This window comes from Prionailurus bengalensis, chromosome D4 (genome assembly GCF_016509475.1).
Source record: "Prionailurus bengalensis isolate Pbe53 chromosome D4, Fcat_Pben_1.1_paternal_pri, whole genome shotgun sequence".
Classification (NCBI taxonomy): Eukaryota; Metazoa; Chordata; class Mammalia; order Carnivora; family Felidae; genus Prionailurus; species Prionailurus bengalensis.
In genome coordinates, this window is record NC_057359.1 from 9,194,809 (window position 1) to 9,219,838 (window position 25,030).

General features: G+C 46.7%; 1 protein-coding gene across 9 annotated transcripts in view; it reads right to left on the reverse strand.

Annotated features, from left to right (window-relative positions):
• The window catches only part of SMARCA2 (SWI/SNF related, matrix associated, actin dependent regulator of chromatin, subfamily a, member 2), a 181,530-nt gene extending 157,058 nt beyond the window's left edge, over window positions 1–24,472 (reverse strand). For 2 of the 9 annotated variants that reach the window (XM_043565330.1, XM_043565325.1), the window contains exons 1-3: window positions 24,341–24,471; window positions 9,631–9,891; window positions 5,966–6,095 (exon numbers count right to left, since the gene is read on the reverse strand). In XM_043565330.1, the coding sequence (XP_043421265.1) occupies window positions 5,966–6,095; window positions 9,631–9,855 (355 nt within the window). In that variant the 5' untranslated portion in view covers window positions 9,856–9,891; window positions 24,341–24,471. Of the gene's footprint in view, window positions 1–5,965; window positions 6,096–9,630; window positions 9,892–13,170; window positions 13,289–21,941; window positions 22,313–22,511; window positions 22,948–23,502; window positions 23,659–24,340 lie in introns of those variants that run through there. The other 7 variants (XM_043565331.1, XM_043565328.1, XM_043565329.1 and 4 more) reach the window with 6 other exon arrangements.
• Window positions 24,473–25,030: the final 558 nt, after the last annotated feature.

A 25,030-nucleotide genomic window follows, 5' to 3' on the forward strand; every position in this document is an offset into this window, starting at 1 on the left:
GGGGATACTGGCAGGGGTATAAAAAGGTGGCATAAGGCAGGGACGGCAGCTGCTAGAGTGGGTATCTGCAGATTAATCTCTGGTAGACGCTCAGGGACATAAGGTGAAATAACTTGCCTCCAAATTATCCCAGGGAGCTGGGGGAGGAAGAAACTTGAGGTATTTACACTCTCAGGATCATCAGTCACTGCTTATGTCACCGGTGACGACTCTGGGGGATCATTGGTCCCCAGGGACTCTTCTAGCTGTGGGTAAGAGGGACTGAAGTCAGCTGAAGGCAACATGGTGATCTGGCCAGCGGCTTTTAGGCTAGTGGGAGCACAGACATGGTAAGGAGAATTAAAAGGATAGGAGTGGAGTACACATTATTTCTTTAATCCCCACAACATCCTCAGAGCCTATGTGTTGTCCCCTCATTTTCAAATTTTTCTTATTTTTATGTATTTTTTAAATGTTTATTTGTGAGAGAGGGAAACAGAGAGCATGAGTGGGGAAGGGGCAAAGAGAGAGAGGGAGAGAAGATCCAAAGGGGGCTCTATGCTGACAGCAGACAGCCCAATGCGGGGCTTGAGCCCATGAACCGTGAGATCACGACCTGAGCCAAAGTGGGACACTTAACCAGCTGAGCCACCTAGGCACCCCCACCTCATTCTTTTTTTAAATAAGGGAACTGAGGCTCAGAGTGTGAGTGAGTTACCCAAGGTCACACAATGAGATCTCTGTAGCTCCAAAATTCAAACCAAAGTCCGTGTGATTCCAATGTGTACATGCTCTATCCAGCGTCTAATATTAATCTGGTTTTACAAAAATAAGTTAGAGACTCGAAAGTCTCACCAATCCTTCTAGAACCATTTACAATATGACATAAACATGAGAGGAATCTGTTTGGGCTTATAAGAGATCTACATGGGAAACTTAAGAATACTTTTCTTGGGGAAGAAAAGTCAAAAATGCATAAAATACTTCAAGGAACTCATTTTCAGGAGATGAACTGCATATCCCGGCCAAAGAATTCCTGGAAAAACATATGACCGAGCACTGTTGCAGGGAGACCCAAGGTGAAGTGAAGGAGGGAACAAGGCGGCCTCCTGCAATCCTAAAGCCTGTCCCGAATTCAAACTAAGCGCTAATTAATCAAATCACCGATGTCCTAAGACACAGTATAAAATATTAAAGGTCATTGCCTTTTAATAAATGTACTTGAGTCACAATTATCATAAAGGTCATCACACCCGCGGTTATTAGACATCTGCTTTGTGTTTGAGCCCACGTTGGGATTGGGCTGAAAGTGCTCTGTGCGTCCATGTGGGATCACAGAGGCCCAAGAATATCTGACCAACAGTGACTGGGGACTCAACCGTCACCATGTGCAAAACTAGAGGGGGAAAAAGGGATGTAACTTGTATGTCGAATTGCCAAGGGAAACAAATTTCGTCTGATCCTCTAAGACAAGGGTAGGTTCTGTCCAATCAAAGGGTGGGAGAAGTAGAGCTCCATTCAGAGAAATCCTGCACTGAGGATCCACTGACTCTTGTTCTCCAAATCCCTACTTCATAAGGAAATGCAAAACCACTCAGCCACTAGGGTTCTAGTTAGTCATAGAAGTTGGCCAAGAAAATGCCCTTGAACCTGAAAGCAGCCTACAAGGCCAGCAGACATGTACAGCCCAGTATGCTGCCACTTAAAACAGAAAAGGTTTAGATGGGACCCACAATATACACCTAACTTTGTCATGAACATTCTTCCTTCTTTTTTTTATTTTTTTTTTAACCTTTATTTATTTTTGAGACAGAGAGAGACAGAGCATTAACGGGGGAGGGGCAGAGAGAGAGGGAGACACAGAATCAGAAACAGGATCCAGGCTCTGAGCCATCAGCCCAGAGCCCGACGCGGAGCTCGAACTCACAGACCACGAGATAGTGACCTGAGCCGAAGTCGGACGCTTAACCGACTGAGCCACCCAGGCACCCCGAACATTCTTCCTTCTTAATGAGGCTTACATTTGCCCCTTCATTGTAATGCTGGTGCAAAATGGGAATTTGTTCATTAGGAAGCAGCTTCCTGACACCGTTTTGGCCAACCCTCTACCTACCACAGAGGGAGAAACCTGCTACCAAAAACTTCCTGCTGGCATTTTCATAGTAGGAGAGATACTCCTTCTACATTAAAATGGGTCATATGTCTCCCGTCTTATGGTCTCTCCTATTTTCTTCAGGTCATCAATTATAGCTTACCCCAAGATAAGTCACAGGATGCCTAATACAATGGGCCAAAACACCAGACAATCCAGTCTAAACTCAACTGTTAACCAAATTGCTCTTTTAAACTGTGGGGTACAGGCAAGACGAAGCAAGGGAGGAAGGTGAGACAGTTACATCAGGGACAGTGATTAAGTTTATCTCAAATTCACTAAGGAAGAAGCTGAGAGTGGAATAAAAATCATTTTCCAGAATTCATCAGTGCAACCAAGTTTCACCTCAAATGTGACAAGAAGAAACTGGGGATGGGAATTTTTCCCCCCAGAAAATACAGGGGATGGTAATAGAATCATTCTATCACAGTATGACGCTAAAAATGTGACAGTGTTTCAGCTAAAGAGAGAGAGATTTTTTTTTATCCTACATTCCATAAAACTTCAGGAAAAAACAGAATCTAAATGATGATACAACATAACATATTTTAGTAATTATCTTTAGTTGAGAAAACGGGGTGAGGAAATTGCCTGAGAGTGAATATACATTCGTCTGCAAGATGCCAGCGTCGATATGGAGTCTACTCTTTTTGAACTAGTCTGATTTGCTCATTCGAAAGTGGTCCAAAAGTGGCAGTTTTACTTCCCTGGTCTTCGAGGGCCAATATCTCCCCAGTTTCACCTTGCCTCAGAGAGAAGCAGTCACGTCTCTCCTTTTAATAATCTTGAACTTATAAGTGCCAATTTTTATATGAATTTTCTCTTCGCGCGCACACACACACACACACACACACACACACACACACACATTAAGTATTATATACTTGCCTTGGAAGACTTTTTCTATCCAACGGACTAAAAATAAACAATGTTATCATTGAGACCATAAGGTACACAATTCAGTATTTATTGAAGGAAATGGTTTTCCTTCTCAACCAATACCTTAAAATAACCTAATATGTTGCTAGGTAGTTAGAGCTGGCAGCCTTCCAATCAATGCCACACCTCTCTATACCTGTGTGTTTATAAATGGCTTTTTACAATGGGGTTTTTAAAGAGACATGCTATTACAGAGTCTAAATTCTTTTTAGATCATTATATAGAATAAGACTCCATTATACCAATACTACTTTACTCAAAACTATGCTTTTAAATAACTCATTCCCCAGCCTGCAATGCACTTTGCTAGTTTGGAGAAAAATATTACGTGCTAATTCTGATTCCATTTAAATGCAGACCTCTACGTTTCCAAGTTATTAGAACTTCCTGAAATTACATAAAAATTAGTATCTATTTAGAATTGTTGACTTGTGAATGCATCAGGTCACTTCTCTGCCTACATGAGTGAAATTAACTAGGTATCTATCCAGTTGTGTGCTAGATCTTGTGCCAACGTCTTGGAGATTCCAAGCGGAATAAGAGGAACCAAGCAATGAGAGCAATTCTAAGATACATAAAAGTAAAACGCTCACGTAAAGTTCACGCATTGGAAGTGTTTTGTGTTGGGAGTTTTGCTCGGACCCTATGACTAGAGGTACTGCCAAGCTGGGAGCAGAGAGAACAACCACCTGGCTTCGAGAATTACTGAATGTCACTCGTCTACATCTCCCAGACAGTACAAATGAGGTCTATATTGGCTCTGTGAATGCACCTGGCTCGCACCTGGCTCCTTAATATTTAAATGTTAAACCTGGAAGTGCTGTCTAAATCCATTCTTGAACACCGAATGGGTCAAATGTTTTCTTCCTATACTGCAAAAAGGCCCCTGGGGCACCTGGGTGGCTCAGTCGGTTGAGCATCCGACTTCAGCTCAGGTCACGATCTCACGGTTCGTGAGTTCGAGCCCTGTGTCAGGCTCTGGGCTGGTGGCTCAGAGCCTGGAGCCTGCTTCCGATTCTGTGTCTCCCTCTCTCTCTGACCCTCCCCCATTCATGTTCTGTCTCTCTCTGTCTCAAAAATAAATAAACATTAAAAAAAATTAAAAACAAAACAAAACAAAAAGGCCCAATGAATCAGGCTCCTTTTCTGACAACATGGTAGTCAACATTTGGTGAGTCCTCTGTGACCCTTAGACCTGCCCGCCATCAAAATTCAGATCGGAGTCTGAGATATTCAAAACCTGCTTAAACATTAATGACGATACACTCCTATGCCTCCATGATTTGCTTATTTATATATCTGTTAAAATTGTGAACACACTTCTCTAAATCCTCAGTCAAAAAATCTCTCCTCGGATGGATGGATGGCTGATCATGAATAGAGAAAAAGACTACATATATTAAACTACAAAGGAGTATGCACACCAACACATAAACCACAAACTTTGAATTATATATCAACATATTAGGGTTAACTGGTCCTAGATGAATGCATGCCCTTGCATGCTGAAATGATCATTAAATGACTGTGAAAACAGGTTACATTGTACTCAAAGACTTGGCGGTATCTTTATTATGTCTTAGGGAAGAAGGCACCAAGGAGAAGAGAAATATACCATAGATTGATTGGCCATTGTTGTGGGTTGAATTATGTCCTCTGCAGAGATATGCTAAAGCCCTAACCTCTAGAACCTATGAATACAACCAAATTATTTGGAAACAGGATCTTTGCAGACGTAATCAAGTTAAGATGAGGTCATAATGGATTAAGACCCTAAACCAATGACTAGTGTCCTTATGAGAAGAGTGAAATCTGGACACAGGCAGACACTCAGGAAAAATGTCACATGGAGACCAAGACAGATTGGAATGAGAGATCAACAAGCCAAGGAGTGTCAAGCTCTCAGCCACCAGAGGCTTCCTGAATTTACAAACAGGAAAACAAGGCAAAACAAGGCAAAACAAGATTCTTCCCCAGAGCTTTCAGAGAGAGCACGGACTTGTTGATACCTTGATTTCAGGTTTCCAGCCTCCAGAACCATGAGAGAATAAATTTCTATTGTTCTGAGCTGCCCCCCACCCCCACCCCACCACCAGTTGGTGGGAATTTGTTATGGCGGCCTTAGGAGAGTAATGCAGCCACCCATCAGCAACGACAGGTAATTCCGCTGCCAGAAAAAAGCCACCTTACAGACAACGCAAGAGCATGCAATCCAAGGGACACGGTGGCTCATCTTACCTTCACATCTATGCTGTCATTTGGAGGCAGACCTGGATTCTCCTTCTGGCCCCGTCACTTACTGGATGTGTAAACTTAGGAAAACACAGTAAATTCTCGGAGCTTTAACTTCCCATCTGTAACACTGGGGTGCCCTAATTTACCTTACAAGATCACGAGAAAGAATCTGCATAAAGTACACAAAGCACTCTGTAGACTGCTTGGACGCAGGGTGGCTAGTAGAATTTATTAGTATTTTGGAAATAAAACTGTCCATATAAATCATAGTTGTGTTGGCGGGGGAAGGGGGAAATGAAGCCTGCAGGACTCGATCTCCCTTAGACACGTTCTTTGGAAACCACAATTAAAATAACCAATAAGAGGGGCGCCTGGGTGGCTTGGTCAGTTGAGCACCTGACTTCAGCTCAGGTCATGATCTCGTAGTTTGTGGGTTCGAGCCCCGTGTCAGGCTCTGTGCTGACAGCTCAGAGCCTGGAGCCTGCTTCAGATTCTGTGTCTCCGTCTCTCTCTGTCCCTCCCCTGCTCATTCTCACTCGCTCGCTCTCTGTCTCTCTCTCTCTCTCAAAAATAAATAAATGTTAAAAAAATAAATTAACCAATAAGAAAGATGAAAGGCTATGGAACTGAGCCAATGTCAGGTGTGGAGCAGACACAAACCTTGGCTGTGTTGATCCATCGGACTCTGGGGAGGACCCATGCCTGGGTGCGGTGGCCGCATACCGGTGCCCTTCATGGATCCACAATGGATATCTTCTACAATCCCCTTGTCGTGCATACCATCGATGGGCTGAAACATGTCAAGGACGTCAGTTAGATGTCACTTTAGCTACAAAATATGTAGTCGGACCTTGAAGATTCCTCATGTTTAAAGTCTTCAAAATTGTGGCACAATTTTCTCTGGCTCACATGACAATCATCTATTTTTATACCTAGACTACCTGTATTATTATAGGTCTTACATATATTTTATAGATGGAGACAAAAAAATAAGACTATATCAACAGGGCTAGCAAAACTATCTGTAAGTCAAAGTTAAGGCTGTAAACAGCTGGATTTTTTTTTTTTTTTTTTTTTTTTTTGGTAATGTCAAAAGCCTATAGATAAAAAGAAAGTCCTGCTCACAAGGGAGACAAATAGAAGTTATTCTTCTAAACCATTTTAAGTAAGTTTTGAAACCTGTTGTACATTGAAGTTATAGTGCAAAGTCAGAAGGGAGACTATTTGAAACATCTGTGATGGTCTATATTTTGGTAAGTTTTTTTTTTCCCCCATCAGAGAGGAAAGAAGACTATGGAAAGTTTAAAAGTCGAAATCGGAAAGTTCCATGCAGTTGGGAAAAGAGGAACAGCCGCAGTGGAGCAGACTACTTCAAGGGAAGGAAGGTCCAATGGACGAAGCTATACCCTGGAGAGAAGAGGTCCTGAAAACGTTTCAAGGCAGAGTTTGGAAAAAAGTTAAGAACGCAGGGACTGTTCACAGGACGTGAGGCCTCGTATGTAACAGGCACATGATAAAGAGCCATTGAGCTGACATTAATCCAATCCAGAATTGGGCAACGGAGCATGTGTTTGAAAAAAAGGAAAAGTCTATTCCTCCCCACACTGGAAGAGCAATTTTCAGAACAGCCTGAAAGAAAGATTTCCAGGAGTTTATAGAAACCAAATGACTTCAAGTAAGAAAGTATGAGTGTTTGCAGTTTTACAGAAAGGAAAGTTAATTTCTGCAGAGTCAAAAGCGCGCACTTGAAAAGAGGAAAAATTTACCATAAAGAGGATGTTCAGAAGAAAAATGGGAAGAATTTGGGATAAAGAGTGTCTCTGAGTCTGTTAAATAGTAATAATAGGGAAGAAATCAAGGCAACACAAGCAGATGTATTTAGGCCACTTGTTTATTTATTTCCAGCGATGTTGAAAAGCGAAAAGCTGAATCTCAGAAGGAGAAGGAGGAGAAAGACAAGGAACAAAGCTGCCTGTAAAAGGACTCTAAAAAAGGGAAGGCATCTGGTCAGCAGGTGTGAACTCTAGGCGCTTAAACAGGTCCCCACGCAGGGCATCATCAGAGGGGCTGGGATTATGGAAAAGCAGGATGGCAAAAAAAAAAAAAAAAAAAAAATTCTCAGCAAAGCAAAAGAAAATGAAACAAAAAGGAGTATCAACGGGGCTGGGGGGGGGGTGTGTGGAAGGGAAGACAGTACGGGAAAAGGTGACAAAAACACTAGGTCACAAAACAGAAGGGACCAGAAGAGATAATCACCAATAAAAGTCAATCCAGTGCAAAAACCTACCACGGACCCAACACTCAGTCATACATTCAAATGCTTAAATGCTTAAATAATACTAAAGCTTAGATAAAGCTTTCCTTCACATTTTATTTTTCATTTGGGAGGCAAGACAGCCTCAAACCGTCCTGGAATTCTTTCACCCAGTTGGACTAAGGCCTATTAGTGACAGATCAGACCTATAATAGCTCCCAAATTAATTTAATAGGGACACAAGACAATGTAATGACTTCAGTATGTCTGTATGTTCAATATGTCTCCTAAAGACGACGATATGAAAAACAAGCAGCTTTATTTCTTTAGATACCTGAAACGCTAAAAACATGTTTTTTTTAAAAAAAAAAAAACCCCAAAAACCAAAAAAGCAGAGAGAGAACCTGGGGATATTATAGGGATAGGCATGGTATGTCATTAAATGAAAAGAGGAAGTTTCAGAGTAATTAATAGTGATGCTATGATTATTCGATTATGGTAAAAGGAAAAACAAACAGAGAAAGTCAGACCTATATATGCAGATGTGTGCTTACAGAGTACTTTTACTGAACAAGCAGAAAAGTAAGGCTGGGAAAGTAAGCACAAAGCTGTTACCTGGGGTGAAGCCAGGATTAACCATTTCTTTCTTTTTTTTTTAATTGTTGTTTAATGTTTATTCATTTTTGAGAGAGACAGAGTGTGAGCAGGGGAGGGGCAGAGAGAGAGGGAGACACAGAATACGAAGCAGGCTCCAGGCTCTGAACTGTCAGCACAGAGCCTGATGCAGGGCTCGAACTCATGGGCTGGGAGATCCTGACCTGAGCCGAAGTTGGACGCTTAACTGACTGAGCCACCCACACGCCCCTAACCATTTCTTTCTTTAGCTCAGTATGGTTTTACTTTTCAAAAGAAGTATATATTATTTTCCTGATTTGAAAATCATCACATAACAAAATTTGTAAAATAAAATAAAATGAAACGAAATAAAATAATAAATAAATAAATAAATAAATACATAAATACATAAATAAATAAATAAAATTTGGGCTCTGATGCTTTACCTTAAAATGGGCCTGTATAGTCCTACACAGTTAGAGGAAAGACTTGCTTTATTTTGCTGGAATCTTTCTGTTTTAAACCAGCATCTTCCACGGCTTGCCTACTTTATACCAAGGGGCAGCCCCACCATGCCTGTTGTCTACCTGCGACGACATCCAAAAAGGGGATGGAAAACCTCTATGTGTCTCATCGGGTACAGCCCTGAGGTCACGTGCTGTGGCCTCACTGATTTCCACTGGCTAGTAGAACAAACTCCCACAGGCCCTTGCTGGCTTTCTCCAAAGGCTGCTCTCCCTTCTCTGCATCTCCCTCAAAGGCCTGATGCCAAGTTGTACTGATATGATCATCCCTGCAGCAACAATCCAAGCCTCATAAACAGAAGATTATTATAACCCTAGTCCAGAAACGAACAGATAGGGACCTGCACTCTGCAAACTCCCAGCCCTCTTCCAAAATCAGAATAAAGCCACTTGACATGGGGATAGCATAGTGCATTTTAGGGATTCCCGAGAAACTATTTTATTTCGATACAGTCTTTTAAAAACATCCCTTAGGAAATGACTTGTTTTCTTTTCACTCTGTGGGATCTTTTTTTTTTTAAATAAATGTCAACATTTTTAGGGAAGGATCAATTTCAATACATCATTCGCGGATGATATGTTATTTAACATCTACTGTTGGAAAAGAACCAAGACTCGCTCACTAATACATTTACTCACCAGGCCAAGGTACCTGCAACCTACAAATCAGACTGTCAGAACTGCATATTCTGTCTAGTCTTTTGCAAAAACCCAAGATCTGATCTTCCTGTACAACATCTGTAACAATAAAAAGAGCCTCAGAACGTATGTTTTTAATAACATACAAGATAAAACACAGTCCTAGCTTGATTCTCTTGTTAACAATAGTAGGGGGGAAAAAAAAGAGAGAGAGAGAGAGAAGGGGGGGTTATCAGGGATATTAGCCATCCATGACTCAGAAGACAAGAGTGAACAAGAAAATGAACTCTTACCTTATGCATTTGATGTATGCCTTCCTGCGGGAAGTCGGCAGACCCCATTGTTGGCATGGGGTGTGAGACACTGGGAGGTCCGGGACTCGGCCCCATCATACTGTGGACAGAACCTGGGGATGGTCCGGGTCCTGGACTAGGTCCAAGAATTGGTCCAGGAGAGGGTCCGGGCCCTGGCGAGGGCCCTGGATGGGGCATCGCGCCAGGGTCTGTGGGCGTGGACATCTACTTCTCCTGTCTCTGCCAGTCAGTAGAGTGATACTGTGTTGGAAAGAAGAAAAGAGAAAGGAATGTCTTAAGCATGATGTTGAGATCAGAATGAAACAGTTGTTAGTATTTGATGGTGCCATTTCTGTAACAAACATCAAACAGAACTGCCCTGTCTCGTCCAGATGTTTGAGTGAGTGTGATATATATCCATCTGCCCTAGTCTTTATGAAGACCACTTGTTTAAAAGGAAAAAAAAGAACACTCTAAATGATTCCCCAGAAAGATATAAATCATCTAAGATACAAAAAAGACTCACTGGAGAAACTCAAATTTAACACATAAGCAGAATTCTAAACAAGTTTGAAATTTATTACCGAAGTCAACAGATGCTGTTCATTACTTACTGGCTTGGGCACCTGACGAGGCATTAACCCCCCAAAGCCAGTAAAATATAAAACCCCTAAGAAAGTTTTCATAACCAAGACACGTTTTCATAAGTAAATGAGCATTCGAAACTGCACAGAGAACTCCAGATAGTTAAAAGGAGAAAGAAGTACAATTTCAGAAACTGACAGCGAAAGGGAATGTCCGTTGGGGGGCAAGGGAGAAGCAGGGGTTGCCCGGGTCAAATAGATAGATGGGTCCAAATACCCAACATGTAACAACCACCGGCTGAGACCGAAATGCAGTGTCGGCACATGTACCAAAACAGCTCCATGCCCGGCACCAAGCAAGCAGCCAGTCCTCATGCAGCCTTATCTTCCCCACCACCTCCGCCGTACCAGAAGCGATCAGAAGAAACAGTTTAAACTGCGGTTCCTCCTGCCAGCTAAGTAATTGCCGACCACTTGGAGAGTTGAGGCCACGCATTCATCCTCAGCTTCTCTGTGGTCCCAGATTCCCGACAAGAGTCATCCATGACTACTGGATCGGGCCCAGCACAGACTAGGTGTGGAAATTCCGGTGCTCTGATTTCGGCAAACAGTCCATCACCCACACTCCAAGATTTCTTGGCATCCTCCCCCCTCCCTGGGGAAATGCCTCACGGTGTGGGTACATCTCACATCTTGGAAAGGAGCCAAAACGAGCAAATAAGCGGTTTCCCAGATTCCGACGGACATCAATGAAGACCACTGGTGAGAGGAAATGTGACACTGGACCTTTCGTTATTGGGGGCCCGTGCACCTGTACATGCAAACACTTTTCTGCTCTCAGACAACCTCCCAGAACACAGAATGAGACACCCTAAGTGAATTTGCTTACCCACTGCTTAGCGGCAGGGGTGGAATTAACCATAGGGGCCAAGGCACTCACAGCCCGGGTATTTCCACGCAGTGAAATGAGGTTAAAGGGGAAACACATCGAAAAGCCACATTAGTTCCATTCTTAGCTCCCTGCTTGCTTTCACCTTCTGCTAAATCACTGGAATGCAAGGGTCTTGCTCTTCTGCACTCCTCTGTGTCCCCGCATGTAGGAAGTGCTCAATAAAAAAGAGACGTAGTAGTGCCTGGGTGGTTTGGTCAGTTGAGCATCTGACACTTGGTTTCAGCTCAGGTCATGATCTCACAGTTCGTGGGTTCGAGCCCTGACTCGGGCTCTGTGCTGAAAAGCTCAGAGCTTATTTGGGATTCTGTCTCTCCCTCTCTCTTCCCCTCCCCTGCTCATGCTCGCTTGCTCTCTCTCTCTCTCTCTCTCTCTCTCTCACAAAATGAATAAACTTTATAATATTAATAATTAAAAAAAAAAGATGTGAATAAACAGCCCAGGAATGCCAGGAGCAAACTATTAACAGAGTCAGTTATTTTATAAATAAAAATTAGAGAGTAATCTGTGCCTGAGCTATGTTCACACAAAGAGATCCAAGGAGTGTAGGCAAGAATTTAAGCCATTCTGATAAATGAATTAGGGCCAAAACAGGGAGCAGTGGGAGGCTACCTGGGAGTGATTGTAACAGTGTTTTGCTGATCCAAGACGGGACTCAGAACCCAGTTGAAGTGGTTTCTAAAACAACAGGGAAGCTTCAAGGGTGAATTATAGCCTTGGATCCACTAGAGAGCCAAATGTTATTATTTATTCTTTATGATTAACAAAGCAGGCGGAAGTAACTGTTTTTTGGTTTTGGTTTTGTTTTGTTTTTGTTTTTTTTTTTTTTGCATGCCACTCCCTCACATATACACTGGTCCAGTCAGCATTTTAAATTTAGGAAGCTGACGTCAATTCAGAGGTACTACAAGTTATAATGTTCTTTCATGTATATCAGCAAACTAATACACCCCTTTATTTTTTAGTGAATAAAAGGAAATTGCTTACTTCCTGTTATGGTTTACCTTGAAATGGGCTTCAATAGCTGTTACCGTAACCTACCCCAAGTCTGAACAATGAAGATACAAATGCTCAGCCAGGAGTCCCACTTTCCATGTTTCACATTTTGATCTACGTTCTCCCGAAGTACTGCTCTGTGCATATGTGGTGGCTTTCATCTGGGAATGTGGCGGAATGCTGGGATTATACTTGTATACTGCCCCATAAGAATGCTCCTCATTTTTTGTTAAAGGAAACTACTAAAAGCTTCTTAAAGGGGAAAAGAGATAAGAAAAGCGGACGGAAAAGTACTGGGTGTTTAAGTAGAATGTTAACAGGGGAACGTGTCGTGGGGGAAACTTTTCTAATCAGAAGAGAACCTTCCGAGGCAGGGGCCTGATGCATGTTGTCCGTGAGACAGCACAGGTCAACGAAAGAAAATAGCTGTGAGCCACTGCGGGGTTTAAGAGATGAGGGCCCTTGTCCCCTGCTAAGGGAGGGCAAGGATCTGCACAATCACACAACCTAGATGGGATACTCTGGCTGTTCCGAAGGCACCGGGTGTCCAAAGATCCAGGGAGGCAGATGCTCGTCTTCCCGTTCCAGGACTATCACCAACTGCGGGGCCCTGGGCAGAGTGCTTTTCCTCTGCAGTCTTTCTGGTTCCTCTGAGCTTGAGAAAGGAGGATCTCCAGGCTCCCCCCAACCTGCCCGTGCAGGACTCGAAGCACTTCAAAGATTTCTGCAATCCTGTGTGCAGTGGCCTTCATGAGGGTCCCTCCAAGGGCCGAACCTGGGCTGTCCCAGGACTCCTGCCTGGCCACCAGCACGCCGGTATAATACTGCAGAGGAGTGACTCTCCAAGAGGAGGCCGTAGCCCTGGCCCCTTCTCCCTCCCTCCTCGTTTCTGCTGGCACCTTTATGGCACACCTCGAGAGGACCTAACTAGACTTTCCCACAGCGCAAAGCAACTCGTGGGGTGTAAACTACAAAGCCATTCAGCTCTCAGGAAGAGGCGCGGGTTATTACCAAAGTCACTGTGGTTAAGGTTTGAAATCCAGTGTCGGCCAGCTCAGGGTCTCCTTCACCAACGCTGCCACGGGTATCCCTCGGAATGGACCCCCTTTCTTCCCGCTTCAAAGCACTGAAGACAGGATGCCCACAGGCAGGGATGGGGGTGGGTCCAGCCGGGTTTGGGGGGGGGGGGAGGGGGGAAGGGACGGCTGAGCTCACCTTGATAGGTTGGAGTGACAGGTCTCTGCTCAGACTCTGCTGTTATTTTGTGTTGGGGGGGTAGAGAGGGGAGAGGTGGACACTGTCACGGAAAAGCACAGCCTGTTCCACAATTATGTGGCTGATACAATGAAGGAAACGTGTCTGGGGTGCGGGGACAGGGTAAGGCACAGGGGCAGCCCCCATGCACATGTGCACGCACTGGGGAGGAGAGAGGAGTCCCCTGTCCTCCATATAATGCACTCCCCAGAGGGCCGGCCGCTGTGTTCTTGGCCAAGACATCACACCCTGTCTTTTCTGTGTCCTGACCCTGCCTTTACAACGGGGGAGTGTGTGTTTTTAAAATAAAAGTCTTCAGAGCTTCGCAAAGCTGCAGTTACCACAGACACCTTCCCTCAGCCCCAACCTCCTCCCTCTCCCCTGAGCTAAAAGTCCCAGCACAGCCATGAGCAGATTAAATAGGAATTCAACTCCAAGGAACTCTAAGCGTTGCCAGCCTAACCGTGACAACCACGACAAAATATGTACCTTACCGTGGTACCGCAATCAACTAGGATACCAAGGACCGCCCCCCTTGGGGTCATATTTAAAGGCACCTGCAAGGGCTTTGCAGTAACGTTAGCGACTTCAATTGAGGATACATTTTTGTCACATCCCCACGGAAAAGATGAGGGCGGGAAGTCAGGAAGGGACCACGTGGCCTGCTCAAAGAAGTCACGTCTGTAAGGAGAGTTTTCTATCTCTAGCCCCAATCTGGGACTGAGCACGGGACCCATCAGGCAAGGCCATCCAGGAGGGTGGAGGGCTTCCACTGCACCCCCCCCCCCCCCGCCCCCGGCGCAATGCAACAATGTGCAGGCAGGCAAAGAGAAGGGCGTGGAAGGGGAGGGATATTTTGCAGGCAGGGCTCAGGATTTGGCTGTGATGACCCATCAATCTAGGAAGGGAGAGACAGGAGAAGCCTCAGGGATCATAGGAGGTGGAGTCATGAACTAAGGAGGCTGGTGACGTCCAATCAAACAGCCAGAGGGCCTCCTGTCCTCAATCTCCAAAGGGCATGAGGCAGGTAAGATGTAGGAAAAGGCCCAAGGGCTGACCCCAAGGCTCTACAAGTCTGATAGGGAAACAAGACTTATCCTTAAAGAGCAGTGAGAGGGTTTTTCCCCTCATAAAAACAAAGGGGAGCTCCTGCAAAATAAGAAGGGGTATAGCCAAGGCTGTCCAGAGCAGTCACAGGACAGGAGGGCCGGCCTGCAGGGTGGAGGGAGGAAGGAAGAGGGGATCAGGGGAGGCTTCCCGGAGAAGGTGACATTTCAGCTAGGCCTTGAAAAAAAAAACAAAAGAAGTATGAATGAATGAATGAATGAATGAGGAACAAACCAATGAACGAATGAATGTTTCCTAGATACTTTTGTTTTCTAGTCACGAAAGGGTTTGGGGGCAAAAAACCACGTCGACTAGACAGCACCCCTTACATAACTCTTTACCAAATGCGATAAGGAACCGTTTTCAAATCCAGCAGCACATCTTTCTCACGGCTGGGCTGACAGAAAGGCTGGGGTACGGGTCAAAGGTAGAATATTAGAAATAAAACTCAGGCCCAGTTCGCATCCCCGAGAGCAGCTCTGGTCTTTTTAAAGTTTTCTGGCTGTTAACGGGAGAACTACAAGGCTCAGGAGATAGTTAAGATAAGAGTTCTTTTTATGTCTGTTTGCTGATTCAGAACATCTCCTGACCTGAAGGGCTTCTCGTTTTCTGTGTAGCTTTCTCCACGAAGGGATTGATAATTCCCCTACAAGAAGTAACAACATTTCTCCAACTGGAGCACAGAGCGCTGCCATTCTTAACGGGGGGGGCGGGGGCGCGGGGCAGGGGGAGAACAGCAGGGAAGATAAAGGAAATAAATCTACGAGAAGTTTCTTTTTCAGAGACCAAGGTTGCCTGGATAGACAGTGAAACATTACCAAAGCCCTCCTGCTTCTGGGTCTGGGACAGGCAACTTTAAACAGTGTGCGGCATGATTTGCACCACAATGAAAACCGTGCTGGGCTTGAAGTTAAACATGACTCGTACTTGGGGCGCCTGGGTGGCTCAGTCGGTTAAGCGTCCGACTTCAGGTGGGTCACGATCTCGCGGTCCGTGAGTTCGAGCCCCGCGTCAGGCTCTGGGCTGATGGCTCAGAGCCTGGAGCCTGCTTCCGATTCTGTGTCTCCCTCTCTCTCTGCCCCTCCCCCATTCATGCTCTGTCTCTCTCTGTCCCAAAAATAAATAAACGTTAAAACAACAACAACAAAAACATGACTCGTACTGGACCCAAAACTCTAGAAGAGCATGGAAAACATTTTTCTCCCAGGGCTTCCTGTCAGTTTCCCATTCAAAGTTGAATATGTTTGAAAAAGTGGTTGGATTTGGGGCGCCTGGGTGGCTCAGTCGGTTAAGCATCCGACTCTTGATTTCGGCTCAGGTCATGATCTCACGGTTTGTGAGTTCGAGCCCTGAGTTGGGCTCTGTGCTGACAGTGCGGAGCCTGCTTGAGGCTCTCTCTCTCTTCCTCTCTCTCTCTCTCCCTCTCAAAATAAATAAATGAACTTTTAAAAAGTTAACAAAACAAAATTAAATAAAACGTGGTTGGATTTTAAAAAATTGCTCTGTTTGTCAGGCGTCTGTGAACCCTTCCATCCTTTGGTCAAGGAAACAGGTTAGGATGTTAGCTGCTGCCCTCCCTTCAAATAACCTGCTTTGGGACCATCCTTGCCCAGAGTCTGACCTGGAAAAGTCTTTATGGCAGCTCTGCTCGAGAGAGGGACAGAAGATTACACAAACACTGTAGCGGCTAATTACTGCCCCACCATCCTGGGAGCCACGCTCAACAGGAACATTATCTTAACATTATCACCTTGCACATCCTGCTGAGTCGCCTTCTTCCGAGAGCCTACCTGGGATACAATCCCAAGACCTCCTCCGTGAGGACAGCCAACATTTCCACAAAGGACAAAGTCTTTAAAGGAGGGTGCCTGCTTCCGAGAAAACCCAAAGTACCCAGAAGAAGTCCCTCAACAACAAAAGCACTTCAGCAGAACATCCTTCTAAGCCAGGACCCATGTCCATTGGTAGACATAAAGGTTATCGTGAATTACTGTCATTTCTAACACTCAGTTGAACCTGAAGGGCTAGGCAATCACTCAAAACCAAACCGACAAAAACTAGTTTCACAGCAGGCCACCGTGAAATGTATTGGCTTGTGTATACCTTACAGGTGCAAACCATCCTTCCTAGGTTCTCTTAGGCCCGTTTGCGAGGCAACCTCGGTTGGGATGCTGCTAGGAATCAATGATAGCCACTTCCTGCTCTGTCTGCTAAGATAACTTTATTAGTACATTAAACACCTAAGAGTCGGAAATAGATATTTTACAAACTCTGCTCTCTGAGATGGCACACTTGGAGTTCGCAGTAAAACTCGACTCTTATTCGCTGAACAGACCCCAGGTATGTGACGGATGGGTTTTAATATGCCCTGACTTTCTCAGTAGCAACAAAAGTTCAAGAAGGAGCCCTTCAAGTTCACTGCAATTAAAATGGACAATGGCTGTTTACACGCTAACATGCCATTAAAAAAAAAAATTGCCACATAGCTCATCTGAGCTGTTCAAGTTTCAGGTTCTTCATCTACAAAAAAATAGGCAAAAGAGTCGCCAGCTACAACCACAATTTTGATATAAATCAAGTAAAAGATGTGCTACCTTGTGAGCTGGGGTGTAAAAATGTGCATTATCACAAGGATCCTTTTAATGGCTTCAATTCCCACCCTAGACTTGAATCCACATGTGAATCTGCAATATTTTCGATCATGAATTCCCTGCTCAAAACTTCTGAGACAAGCCTCCAACGCATACTGGATAATCTTATCCCTATGGATTTATCCCTATGGATAATTCACCATCCCTTCTGCAAATCCTCCTTGGCTGGAACCTCTTTCTCTGACAAATGGTCTCTTCTCAGGTCAAATGTCTTCTCATGGAGTGTTCAGACCGGTCCCTGTGAGCTCTGGATTTTCCTCTGATGATCAGCAGCCCACCTCCTCCACCCCTACCCTCCTCTGGTCATAAGGCTACCCCATCTCAAAGACCTTATCTATCCCCTAGACCCATCACAGCTCACCCTGACCTCTCCCTGCGTCATGGGGTCTGCACAGTTGACCTGATGTTATTCAATAGCTTGTCATGTTCAGGTACATTCTTTAAAACACAAATTCTCAACTGTACGTTGTTTACTTTTTACGGAATTATGGGCTTTGCTTAATAGCATTTGAGCACATGTATAAATACAGTGTGGCAGCAAAGTACAGAAGAGTTGCAGATACTGCAAAGCTAAACACGCGCCCACTTCAAAGGCACTGGGGGAAGATGGGGGCGGACGTTGGTCATGTACACTGAATTTCCAAGTTCAATGACTTATGTCCCAGTGGGATGCTAACAACTGGAATACACAACATGAAGGAGGTGAAGAAATATACAGTCATCCTAAACAAGAAAAACACAATCCAAACACAAAATGATAAGGGAATCTCCTTGGACTGCTGTTAACCTACAAAACAATACATCTCGATCTTTTTGCTCAGAGACATTTTGTCTATTTTTAAGTGACTTAAATTTCCCAATTCGGAATTCCGTTTTTTAAAAAAGGGGAGGAGGGGCGGAGTTATAATTATATTTAATGGTTTTGAAACTTCAAATTTGTTTCTATTCTGTGGACGCCACTCAACACTTCACAAAAGGGTCAGCCCAAATTGAAATTAGTTCGGTTTCCAAAAAGTTTCTAATGCATCAGTGCTTGCAAAGCGGTGGATGATGTCTTGGTATGAGACCAAAGCTTAAGTTGATGCTTCCACACCTAAAAATACAACAGAATATTGTGATTTTTAAAGGTTTTACATCATACAGGCATATGGCCTGATTGTAACTGTCTGAATGTTCTGAAAGTCTGGCATACGAAGATATCATCACAATTCATAGTTAGCTTCAATTAAAGAATCACATATTATAAATCCAGAAGTCCAGAAGGGCACCACTTACGTCAGTATCTGACTCAAAAATCCCGTATTCCGTATCTATACCATCATTCCAAATGAGAGAATTAATGAGTTATTCGCTCATAATTAAGATTAAATGATGTTTATATTCAACACCCTAAAGACCCAGCTACATAGCTGCTGAATTTCATCAGCTCTATTATATGTTTTGCTAAGGTATAATTATTCAAGCATCTTTGACTGTATCTTTAAAACTTGCATCTTTAAAACTTACATTTGACTGTATCTTTTCTTAATTTTTTTAATGTTTATTTTTGAGAGAGAGAGAGAGAGAGAGAGAGAGAGAGAGAGAGAGAGAGAGCGCACAAGCAGGGGAGGGCAGAGAGAGAGGGGGAGCCACAGAATCTAAAGTAGGCTCCAGGCTCCAAGCTGTCAGCACAGAGCCCGAGGCAGGGCTCGAGCTCACAGACTGTGAGATCATGACCTGAGCCGAAGTTGGATGCTCAACCAACTGAGCCACCCAGGCGCCCCAAATTTGACTGTATCTTTAAAATCTCTAATGTACCCTGAATGCTTTCAAGGAAAAGTACTCTATTAACATGAGAGAAAATAAAGTCATCATAAACAATAAGATTGTAAAGTTTTCCAAACCCAGGTTGCAAGATCCCCTTTAACTTGGCTGATAAATACGTCAAAATAAATACGCTATCTTTCATAATGACTCTGGCAGAACTGAGGTTTAGACTTCTATATTCCCTGGTAAACATAAAGTCATGGCTTTCTATGTAGCAAAAAAGAAACATCTCAGGCCTTCCTAAATACTCTACCAAATAACTTCACCACCATCTGTATTTTCTGTTCCCAACTCCTTATAGAATGACCCAGGACTTTTATAACTGGCTAGAGACTAAAGTTCCATAATACAAACCCTTCCAAAGACGACAGAAAATTCAGCCTCCTCTGTTGGTCTGACACAATCTACCTAACACAGTTAAGGACAAGGAGTGATCCAAAAGATAATTCTTTCACATTAAAAAAAAAAAAAAGTGACAAGAGGAAATCAGAAGTCGCTCCCAAATATGGCTTTCCCATTAGGGAAATTTTCTCATCTGTTCACCAGAAATGCCACAGAAGAGAAATGTGACTCATATACAGGGAGTTTTCCAAGTCCACTCATGTTAAGCAACAAACCGTCCATGGCTTCCCTTAAAATCATCTTGACCACAAGCAGTGAAACTCAGAACTCACGCTGGTTGAAATCAGGTCCTACGAACACTCCCCCTCCCCCCCATAATGCGAGATGAGGGCAAACACCGCCTAGCACTGTATTTGTGATAATTCAGTTGTTCTCATGGCAGCATGTCAAGATGTCACAAATCGTGATTTATTATTTCTCTGGGGTATCAAAAAGCTGCTGACCTAGGGGAGTTTGACAAACAAAGGCCTTGTTTACAAAGGAAGACTTCTAAAGGGGGGGAAAAAGGGCCATGAAAACACTGGAGGACACTACCACTTTTATAATTTATGAAAGTTTTCTCTTTTATGGTCTTGCTCCAATACATAATAAGCCTTTAAAATGAAATGTCGAAAATACTACAGTAATATGAGGGGCATCACAATTGTCTCCTGGAAAGAATGGAATGTGCTTTTATACTGGCCTGTAAATGACTTATCTGAATCAAAGAAAAAGTTTTAAAATAATTATTTGCCAAACTGTTACTTTCCAGTTATGCTGCCAGAAATATTTGAAACAGAATTCAAGCATTAAGGGTATAATACAAGCAGGGACACTTTTTTTTTTTTTTTTTTTTTTTTTGTCAATTCCAAGCCTCAGGTGTTGGTCAAAGCACTTTTCAAGAAACTTGACGAGAAATGCTCAAAAACCACTTTAAAACCGAACAAAAGAAAAGATCTAAAGCTGCTTTGAACACACTCTTGCGGTGAATATTTTCTGAGACGCCACAGTGCAGCTAGTCGCGGTGCTGGGATGTAACTGATGTCACTCATAAGAGAAAGCCTGCATTGAAGGAAGAACTCCCTCACCTCTGACAATTCTTCAAGGGTTCCGATAATCCAAACTCCTAATTTATTTCACAATGTTCTTTACCCATAAGGCATCTCTTTTTAATGCCTCCAACAAGGGAAATGGACCGCGGTGTCCAGGTTTGGGGTTTGTTTCTCTGTCCACGGCAATAAATATCTTTGGTACCTAATAGGTATCTCCAAATCCCCTCTTCTCCAGTCGCAGACATTTGAGTTGTCAGGGAGCTTAAAAAAAAAAAAAAAAGTCCAGGAGAATAAAAGCGCAATTAGATCCCTAAAAGAGAAAGTGTGTCTGGATTTGCATAACAATGACCCAACTTGGATTCAAACCTGCCACACCTCTTAACACTTAACCAGTGTGCTAAAAGTAGGCTGGAAGCTTACCAAGTCTAGTGTTGGCAAACAAGCCTGGGGCAGTGGCCCCCCCAGATTACTGATGGAAAATATTACTGAAATATTTGAATGTGCATATAGAAGTGCAGATACACACACATAATATTGGGCATGGCTTTGATTTTAGTACAGCTCTCAGGGCCTTCTGAGTCTTAGGTAGTTAGACAGAAATTTTCTTCTACCCAACAAGCCAGCACCAATGTTTCTGTTCATACAGGCATTCTGCTCCCACAAGCATGAAACAACCAGGTGTAAATAAAAAAAGTCCTTTGAAATGGAAGTTTAAAATTTAACTCTGCTGCTCATGACGCACAGACGTTAAAAATAACCACTCCATGCAGTAGACAAACGTGTACCCTTAATGCCTTCCTTATGCTCTAACATTACACATACTTAGGAATACAGTCTACCTAATGACCGGAGCACAATGATGACACCTCTCCATAAAGGTATTAACCCCGGTGGCTTTGTTGTTTCCAAAGCACCAACGTCCAGCAGATTAGGGAGGAAGAAAAAAAGGTGAAACCTTGCAAAACTCTCCCAAAAGTTATATAAACAAAGGAGGGGAGAAGCCCAATGTGGGCTTTTGCACCCATGTGCTACCAAAATTACATAACACCCGGCGCAGACATTAAAGAAGGAATGGATTCTGCACAACACCCCCACTTTCCTCGACTCCCAAGCCCGTGTCCTTCTCTTATGAAATCCAAACGCCTGGCAGGACCAAATGGACGACTTTGAATATTCATTTTATTGCTGGAGTAAATCCTGCGAGAGTTGGGAGGCACGTTTAGGCCCAAAGTTTGAATGTGCAACAGCCCCAGGGCGCAGCGACTCCACTCCCCGGACCCGGAGGAGAAAGAACTGACAAGCGACAGCACCCAGCAAGGCCTTCTTCTTCTTGCCCCTTACGGTGCTTCCCGCTGGAAAGTTTTCCACGCGATCGATCGGAGGGCGAGGAGCCCGCTTCCCGCCCCCCCCCCCACCCCCCTCCGCCTGCCTGACTTTGCAGGAAAGGCAAGCCGGGAGACCAGAGGGGGCCGGCTGGGAAAGAGCTGGAAAGCTCGGCACTCAGCGGGCGGCGCCGGCGCAGGCTCCTTACCTGGGGGACGCGGAACAAAAAGAGGAGCGGGGCTCGCCGAGCCTGCGGCGGCGGCGCGGGCGGAGCGGGTCTCCCCTCCGGAGCCCTAGGCCCGCGCCCGAGCCCGCGGCCCGGCCCCCGCCGCCGCCGCCGCTTCCTCCCTCGCGCGCGTCATGTCACGGCGATCAAACATGTCTGTGTGCGCTTCGCTGCTGTGACTTCCTGATTCTCCGCCGCTCGCGCGCGCACACTCACACTCACACTCGCAGCCACACGCACACGCCACCCCCACCAGCCTCCGCCACCAAACCTCGCCTGGTCCTCCCCGGGCTCCGGGCGGCTGCCGGCGCCTCTGCTCGCGACGCACTGGCCCCGGCGCGCACAACACACACTCACACTCACGCGCAGACACACTCGCGCCGGCCCCGAAGGCGCGGAGACGCGAGCTGCGGGAGCTCGCCGCCCCCTCCCACCCCTCTCCCTACTTAGCCGCCCTGCCAAACTTTTTTTTTTTTTCCTGCCTGATCCGTGTCCAACTTCCCTCCACCCCCACCCCCCCACCCCCAGCAGTCCGGCCTGCCCCGCGCTCACCAGGATCCGCCGCAAACTGCAACCCGGATAAAAATAATAATGCAATCCAGGCGGCGGAGGCAGGGGCGAGCGCGAAGACACTGGCAGGAGGCGATTTCCCCGCGTGTACCGGAAACCGGCCGAGTGCCGGGACCGGGGCGCGGGTGTCCCCTGGAGCCCGCACTGCTGCGCCCCGCCCCGCGCGGTGCAACTGCGCCCAGGCGGCGAGGCCTGGTGCGGGGCACCCGGAGCACCAGGCTCGGTGTGTGCCCGAAGCCGTAGGGAGCCTAGGGGCTGGCACGCCGGACCGGTTATTTGGGGAAGTGCATCGCGACACCTTTGCAGATGGCATGGCCCTGTTTTGCAACGCAAACGGGAGGAGGGAAGACGGCCGGATGGAGGGGGAGAACAGAGGAAGGGGTAAACCAGGTTGGGATGGGAATAAAGCAAACTCGAAAGCAGGGAGCGAGAAGGAAGGGGTGCGTGTCATCGTTGGGAGGAGGCTTCCACCCGGTCTCCCCGCCTCCCGCCCTCGCCACCCCCTCCCTCCTCCCCCGCCCCCCCGCAGCCCTTCCCCTTCTCCGGCGAACGCCACCACTGCTGCCCTGGTGCGCGCGGGTCCTGTTTGTGACAGTCAGGCAGAGAGGATTATCCGGATCATGGCCTCCCGGCCCGCAGCCACGGTGGCTCTGCCGGGCCCCAGCGCGCCCCTAGCACCCGGACGATCGCGGGCGACCCACGCCCGAGGTTCCCGCGGTTCAAGCTAGGGGAGGACGCCAAGCAAAAGAAAACAAACCCCGGGAGGGGGAGGGCAGGGTAACTGAGCCCGGCGGGCACCTCCGACCTCCTTCTTTGGGGCCTCCTCCCTCCGTACCAGCAGTGCGGCCCGGGCAGGACACCCCGAACTTCAACACCCGAGCCCGCGCGGCCGCCAGGTACCAGGGGCAGGGACGTCTCCGCAGAGCCCCGGGCGCAGCCCCCCGATAGCCGCTTTGCCTAAAGGCCTGCCTACCGGTCAGCGTCTTCATCCCCGCCCGAGGGAACCTGCAAACTGGAGGTGACACCTCCGATCCGGCACGCACCGGCCCCGCGGCGTGGCGGCCGCCTCTTCGGCGCGCCAGCTCCGGCTTCTCCCGCCGAGATCCGCTCGCGTCTCGGCAACCGGAGCCCTTTAAACAAGTCCCCGGGAAGCGGGTGGCAGCAGCGTTCGTTGGCGCCCTGCCGCCAGCCCGGGCACCTCGCCCTCCTCTCTCGCTCCCCTTCCAACTCTTCCGGGGAGGACTCCTCGGGGTGAACTGTCGCCTTTCCATCCTCCTCCCGGGTCCTCCAGCCTTTCCCCTCCTCCGTGCCCCCTCCCCCAGCTTTAAGTGGATGGGGGGATTGCAACCTTGTCGATAGTGTGTGGTGTGTGTGTGTGTGTGTGTGTGTGTGTGTGTGTTGCAACCTTGAGTTGGCAGCGCGTCGCTGACTGCCTACCTAGGGTCAAGGCTGTGGTTTGTTGGGATTTCCCCCCCTCCCTCGCCTCCTTGAAGTAGTAATTATTACTGTTATTATTAGAACAGCAAGGTTCGGTTGAAACTTTCCCGTTTCTTCCACCGCCGCCCGGGAGCTGTCGTTAGAGCATTCCACCTGAGGCCCGCGGGGAGGAGGCGGGCTTTTTTTGTTGTTGTTGTGGCGGTTGGCCCGCCTGTTTGTTTTGGTCTCCGTGCATGCACAATAAATAATAATTAGGATAATAATGAATAATCCCCGGCGAAGGCGGCGCGGTGCCGGAGGGGTTTGTGCGGCGGCTGCAGCCAGGAGGCCGGAGGGAGGGGAAAGAGGAGAAAGGAGTTGTAAGTTATATTTACCTTGCTCGCGAGGAGTGTGCTGGCTGAATCTCTTCCCTCTCTGAGTCACCCAGAGTACAGAAACAGAGGGAGAGAGGACTAGATTATGAATATGACTTCATTGATGACAGCCATCCCCTCCTCTTCCTAAACTCGGGCTCCGCCCCGCGTCCCACCCTCGCCGCCTCCACGGGCGCCGGAAGACGCGCCGCAGTTGGCCCCGCGCGCCGCTCCTCCCTGCCCGCCCGGACGCGGGTTGGCGGGACGCGCCTGTCACTCGCCCCGCTCAGCGACTCCGGGAGCTCGGGGGAAGGAGGGGGCGGTGTGCAAGAATGTGGATCGAGACGGCTCTACTGTATGCGTGGATCCGTGTGTGTCTGCAAGGCGCCGGCTCTCGGGCCGTGCTTGTGCTTGGAGCAGAGAAACTGCGCAGGACGCAGAGAGCCCCAAGCCCGGGTGGAGTTGGGCGCCCGTTATCCCTCTCCCCGCCGTCCTCCTGCTGGGGCGCTGCGGGGCGCCCCGGGGAGGCTGGGGAAGCAGAGGAGCCCGAGCGAGAGGGAGGGCATCCGTAGTAATAGCGCGTAGTAGTTTGGGGGTATGTGGAGAAGGTGCTGGAATTTAACTGTGCCTCCGCCTGCCGGAGCGAGCCTGCAGAGGGAGAGGGAGGGGACCGGGGGGAGGGCTCCGAGTGGTACCAAAGCTGTGTGTGGC